Source organism: Tupaia chinensis, unplaced genomic scaffold (assembly GCF_000334495.1).
Source record: "Tupaia chinensis unplaced genomic scaffold, TupChi_1.0 Scaffold000054_1, whole genome shotgun sequence".
Classification (NCBI taxonomy): Eukaryota; Metazoa; Chordata; class Mammalia; order Scandentia; family Tupaiidae; genus Tupaia; species Tupaia belangeri.
In genome coordinates, this window is record NW_006159512.1 from 10,464,609 (window position 1) to 10,470,601 (window position 5,993).

At 50.7% G+C, this 5,993-nt stretch overlaps 1 protein-coding gene across 1 annotated transcript in view; it reads left to right on the plus strand.

The window, feature by feature from the left end:
• Positions 1-5,376, plus strand: part of SLC10A4 (solute carrier family 10 member 4) — a 35,686-nt gene extending 30,310 nt beyond the window's left edge. Inside the window, 4 exon segments of the mRNA XM_027775607.1 lie at positions 1-50; positions 693-903; positions 4,349-4,497; positions 4,499-5,376. The exon segment at positions 1-50 is cut by the window's left edge and continues 37 nt beyond it. Of these exon segments, the coding sequence (XP_027631408.1) occupies positions 1-50; positions 693-903; positions 4,349-4,497; positions 4,499-4,850 (762 nt within the window). The 3' untranslated portion in view covers positions 4,851-5,376.
• The last annotated feature ends 617 nt before the right edge of the window (positions 5,377-5,993 follow it).

Consider the following 5,993-nt stretch of genomic DNA (forward strand, 5'->3'; position numbering starts at 1 on the left):
AACCTCTCCAATCTCATGTCGCTGCTGGTGGACGGCGACATGAACCTCAGGTACCCTCCGTTCCCTGGGCAGCTCTCCCCGACCAGCCGCCGAGGGTCTGAGGCCGAGGGAGGCGACCGAGGGGGATGAGGATGGAGGAGGCAGGAGAGAGGTGGGAGACGATGCCGGGCTTAGCAGTCAGGCAGCCCGCGGAGGCTGCTGCGCAGGGAGCGCGGGACCGCATCCGGGCTAATCCCGGGTCCTGTGGCCTCTCGGTCCCCCAGTGCTGGGTGTCCGCGCAGGTCTCTGGCGCAGGAGCACAAAGGGAAGGGGGATGTGAGAAGCCGGACTGGGTGGAAACGTGAGAGCGAAGTAGGGCCACTGGCCGGTCAAGAAAGTGACCCCATCCAGAGAGGGCCCTGTCCAGTCCTACCTGTAACATGCAGGGCCGCGTGGGAGAGTTCAAAGGAAGGAAAAGGAAACACCGAAGCCCCAGATCGAGCCCACTGATCAGCAGGGCAGTGGTCCCTCCTTCCTGCCTCTGCTGGTGTTTCCCCTGAGAAACAGGCTGCTCCCCTGGAAGGAGGGAGGGTATCCCAGCAGGCAGACTTCCACCCTGGGCTTCAGCGACCCCTGCCCCTAGCCCCCATAGCAGCGAAGGGCGGGGAGGCTGGGGGCCTGGGTGGGCCCTGACTGCTCCCCCTGCCCTGCAGCATCATCATGACCATCTCCTCCACGCTGCTGGCCCTGGCCCTCATGCCGCTGTGCCTGTGGGCCTACAGCCGGCCCTGGATCAACACCTCGCTGGTGCAGCTGCTGCCCATCGGCGCGGTGACCCTGACCCTCTGCAGCACGCTCATCCCCATCGGCCTGGGCGTCTTCATTCGCTACAAGTACACGCGGGTGGCTGACTACATCGTGAAGGTAGGCCCTTCCTTCCCAGCTGCAGTGGCGTGGTGTCCCTGTCTCTGACCAGCGACCGGATGCCAGGGAATCTGGGAAAGAGGGAGAAGGAAGGAAAGGACTGGCAGTAGTTGCATGGCCAGACAGCTGAAAAAAGTGTGCGTGCAGCAGGTGTACCCTGCGCCTCTTGGAATTCTAGAATGATAGCTTTAATTAAGATATGGCTTAATTAATCTTGGCTCCTAGACCTCACATAGTGAGCCCGAAGGTCCAACTATTGGGTCATTGGAAAAGTCACGAGGCATTTTTGCATAGAAAAACATAGAAAAGTATATCGTGACTTTCCCAGAGACCATCGTACCGTAAGAAGAGTACGTAATGATTCCTCCCAAGGAGTCATTGATGAAGCCCCAGGGAGACATGGAGGTACCGCTCTCCAGACTCCGGGCCCTGATGCACCACTGTGTCCCCCGCTTGTACGAAGGATCAAGCTGACTGCAAGGCCACTTAGACTCCCTTCAGGGGTCAAAGGAACAGAAGGGGTGTGGGGGTTGAGGTAGCTGGATCCCACACGGCCAGCTACACAGTTCAAGTCCCAGACCCTGCAGCCTGAAAACCAAGACAGGTGTGTGTGCATGCCCCAAACCCTGTGAGAATGGAGGAGAAGGGATCGTGGTGTGATGGTCTCTGCAGGGTGTGATCTCTCACTTCCTCTCTCTCTCAGCATATGTGCCCTTAGCAAACTAAAGGGGGAATAAAAGATAATCTTGCATTTTACTTACATAGATTCGTTTTCTAAAGTTATCTGACTATATAGTGGAACCAACTTTTATTAATATGAAAAATAGTAAGTTCTTTTCTGTGTATGTAGCCAGCCTTAAGTAAAAGAAACCCTACTCTATAATAAACGTGTGTATGAATGTTATAAATATATGTACATGTAAATATGCACAACTTATATATATATATAGATAGATAGATCCATAGATAATCTGGAGATGCATTGTGAAGTTATTAACCTTAATCATTAAGCTGATGATATTAATTTGCTAGCATTTACTACAAAAACTTAGGGATTCTAAAAGTCAATCAAATGAGCTATTTATACCTTAGAAACAGAATAACTCTATTATGTGGTAGACAAGTCCATAAAATCGGCTACCTTTGCACTGAAGATGAACGTATCCCTATTCTTCAATTAGTGCACTATTAAGATATGGTTTATACATTTTTTATACTTTTGCCAACACTTTAAAATGAACATTTTGGTATCAGTGCTCACCTAAATGATTTACAATAGTTCAAAGGTACTTTGGACCCAGTGTTTTCGAAATGAAGAAGAATCAAATTCTCTGTCAATACTGTCAGTGTGACATGCTTTGGAACTGAATATTTAAAAAAACTTAAGTCTGGTTTCTGCCAGCTGTACTTTGTAGGACATTCTAGGGTAGATCTTTTTTTTGCCAGCCCAGATAAATTTTAAACTTTTAGAAAGAGAATAAAGGATATGCCAATCCCAGGACCAGCAGTTAGTGTAATGGCTATGTCGCTGGATTCCCATGTAGTCGACCGCGGTTCATGTCCCAGACCCGGTGGCTTAAAACTCATGCCGGGCGTGTGTGCGTGTGTGCCCAAGATCCCGAGAGGAGAATGGAGGAGAAGGGATTGCGGCGTGACCATCCCCTTGGGGGGTGATTTCTTGCTTCCTGTCTCTCTGTCTGTCTCAGTCTGTGCCCTATAGCAAAAACAAAAACAAAAACAAAAAAAAACAAAACAAAAACCTCTCTAAAAAAAAAAAGGATATGCCAATCCCATAGACTCCAGACAGGGTTCTTCCCTGTATTGGGGAACCAGAGCAACCCCAAAGCTATTCTTCCTGGATCTCTACTCTCCCTCTCCTACCCCACCCCCGTACCTTTCAAAAATGACTGCCAAGCTGAAGAAGAGCTAGGACAGGGATTTGTAGGTTGCCATAGTACTGTTTCACAGCCTGGTTTACCTGACGGAGTGAAATGTACCAGACAGAGCATGAAGCTGACATGTCTCGTGCGAAGTCACTTGTATTTGATCTGACATCCATCCATTGTCACTCCTAAGCATCAGCACAGACGCAGCTGGGAGGTTTCTCATGAACCAATGAAAAAAGGAGTTTAAATGTGTATTTTTAAAAAATTAATTAATTAATTAATTATTTAATTATTTTGGAGAGATTTTCTCTATAGGGCGTGTGTGCTCGCCAGACAGACAGAGAGAGACATAGAGACAGAAAGCAAGAAATCACCCCCCAGGGGGGATGGTCACGCCGCAATCCCTTCTCCTCCATTCTCCTCTTGGGATCTTGGGCCCGCATGCACACGCGCCCGGCGTGAATTTTAAGCCACCGGGTCCGGGACACGAACTGCGGTCAACTACGTGGGAGTCCAGCGACATAGCCATTATGCTAACTGCTGGTTCCCCCAAATGTGCATTTTTAAAAATATTTGAGAATTGGTCATTTCGGTAATAATCCTCTGGGATATAAAAGATTTTGAAAATTAAAAATATAATGCACTGGTACTGGCAGGTGGCGTGGTGGTTAAGGGTGCTAGACTCCCATATGTCAGAATGCGATTTGAGTCCCCAGCCTGGCCGTTTGTTTTCTCGCTACCCCCACCCCTACTCTGTCTTTCTCTGGTCAAATTAAAATAAATAAATAAATTTAAATAAAATAATTATTTAAAAACGATTACACATTAATCAATAAAATGTGAAAAGATATGACGCACTGAGTTGCATCAATTTTAATGGCTTTTTATTTAATGTAAAATCAAAAATGTTTTTTTTTTTTTTTTAAATTGTGATGTGCGTACTTGCTAGTGAGAGACAGAGAGGGAAAGTGAGAAACCCCCAGGGGGATGGCCACCCTGCAGTCCCTTCTCCTCCATTCCACTCTCGGGATTTGGGCACGCATTCTCGCTTGCTTGGGGAGCTTTTCAAGGCTCGGGGTCTGGGACTCGTGTGCAGTCAGCCACGCGGGATCCAGCCACATCCGCCATGACACTGGCTTGCCCAAGAAGTCCTTTCCTATGGGCAACGTGGGCTCTGTCAGGGGAAGTCATGTTTCTACTCTGCTCAGCAGACCCTACCTGGGTCTTGGGCTCTGTTCCAACTGCCCGTTTTTAAGAGGCACGTTCAAATGAAATCTGTGCTCAGAACAGCCAGGCACCCAAACAAAGCTATGTGAGGGTGGCTGAGGGTCGAGGGACCATCTGCCTGAGTGGCCCTCCCAGAGAGCTGGCATTAAACTTTGGAAGCGCTGTTTTTCAGGCGCAGTCTGGCCTGCATTGCTCCTGAGGGTCGTCCACACTGGTGGCTTACCGAGGGCGAGTTGTCACTGGACGTTAGCACGGGGCTCCAGGCCACTAGTGCTGTCCCTGGTGGGTCTGCTCCTCTGCTCACTGGTGACATCTGTGCATTTCTATCACAGGTGTCCCTGTGGTCTCTGCTGGTCACCCTGGTGGTCCTTTTCATCATGACCGGCACCATGCTCGGCCCGGAGCTGCTGGCGAGCATCCCGGCCGCCGTGTACGTGGTAGCGATCTTGATGCCCTTGGCAGGGTATGCCTCAGGCTACGGTCTTCCACCTGCCGCCCAACTGCAAGAGGACGGTGTGCCTGGAGACGGGCAGCCAGAACGTGCAGCTGTGCACCGCCATCCTCAAGCTGGCCTTCCCGCCGCGGCTCATCGGCAGCATGTACATGTTCCCCTTGCTCTACGCGCTCTTCCAGTCTGCAGAGGCAGGGGTGTTCGTCCTCATGTACAAGATGTACGGGAGCGAAATGCTGCCCAAGCGAGATCCTCTCGACGAGGACGAAGACACGGATATTTCTTACAAGAAACTCAAAGAAGAGGAAATGGCAGACACGTCCTACGGCACCGTGAGTGCGGATACTGGGATGATGGTGGAAACCGCCCAGACGGCGCTCTGAACGCGCAGACGCACAAGTGAGCCTGTCCAGCTGCTCGGCGCTTCGGATCCATGGCGGGTGGGAGTGCCTTGGTTTACCGAAGGACAGCCAGTGGCTCACCTCCCTGTGCCTGCAACATTGCGATTGCCCGCTGCGAGGCCGCACCTCGCGTAACCAGGCGTTTTGGTCCGGTCGGAATCAGTGTCGTGTCACTTGCACCTGGGGTAACTGAAGGGCAGCCTGAGCTAGTTAAGTGTGCTGTTAGTTTGCCCGTCGCCAATTGCCATGATTGTTTCAAATACAGAAACTCTTTGAACACAGGGACCAGAAAGAGTAGAATTTCGGTGCACTAGCTTCTATGAGTGAAAACAAGTTATGTTTGTAAGGCATCATTGATTTTAATGTACTTGTTTTAGAAAAAGTGTGCTTGTGCAACTTACAAATTCCTGATAATGTTAAAATTTTGACCTGCGTTTGGAGAATCCCAATACAGGTCAGTTAAACAACGAAGTATCGTATTTTATTGTCAAACCAGTAGCAAATGAAAGAAGACTTACAGTAATGTATTTGATTACTTGATGTGACTATTTCTTGCTGAAGAGCGATTCACATTTTTCCAGTAGACAGGGCGCTTTTTAATTGGCCCCCTGCGTTTGCGTACACACCCCAGATGAACTGACCGTTTGGAGAGAGGATTTGGCTAGGAACTCTTATAGAACTGCTACTCACCCTGAAGAAGGTACCTCCCAGTGATCATTTTTGGGGAGAGGGGACGAGGCCCAGGGGTGCAAGATCAGCCTAGGTGGGTCTAGAGCGTCCCCCCCTCCCCCCGTCCATCTACTGAAGGGCCTCTGAGCACTGCCGTCGGGGCCAGCAGGTGAGAGGCCCTTTGGCTCACTGTGCGGCACCTGCGCGGACACCTGGCCCAGTCCGGCTATGGGGACCACCTGGCTCCCAGTCTCGCGGGAACCCTCCTCGCTAGTCCTCACCTCAGGCGTGGGCTAAGTCAGCATTACTTCCATCACAAAGAAGGCCGCCTTCCACACCACCCGAGGGCCTCTGTGCTCACTGCCCGGTGGAGAGTTTCCGAGCAGAGGAGGTTGGGAGGGACCCCTCGGCTGGGACACCGGATACTAGGCGGTGGGGACCGCAGAGGACCCGGCC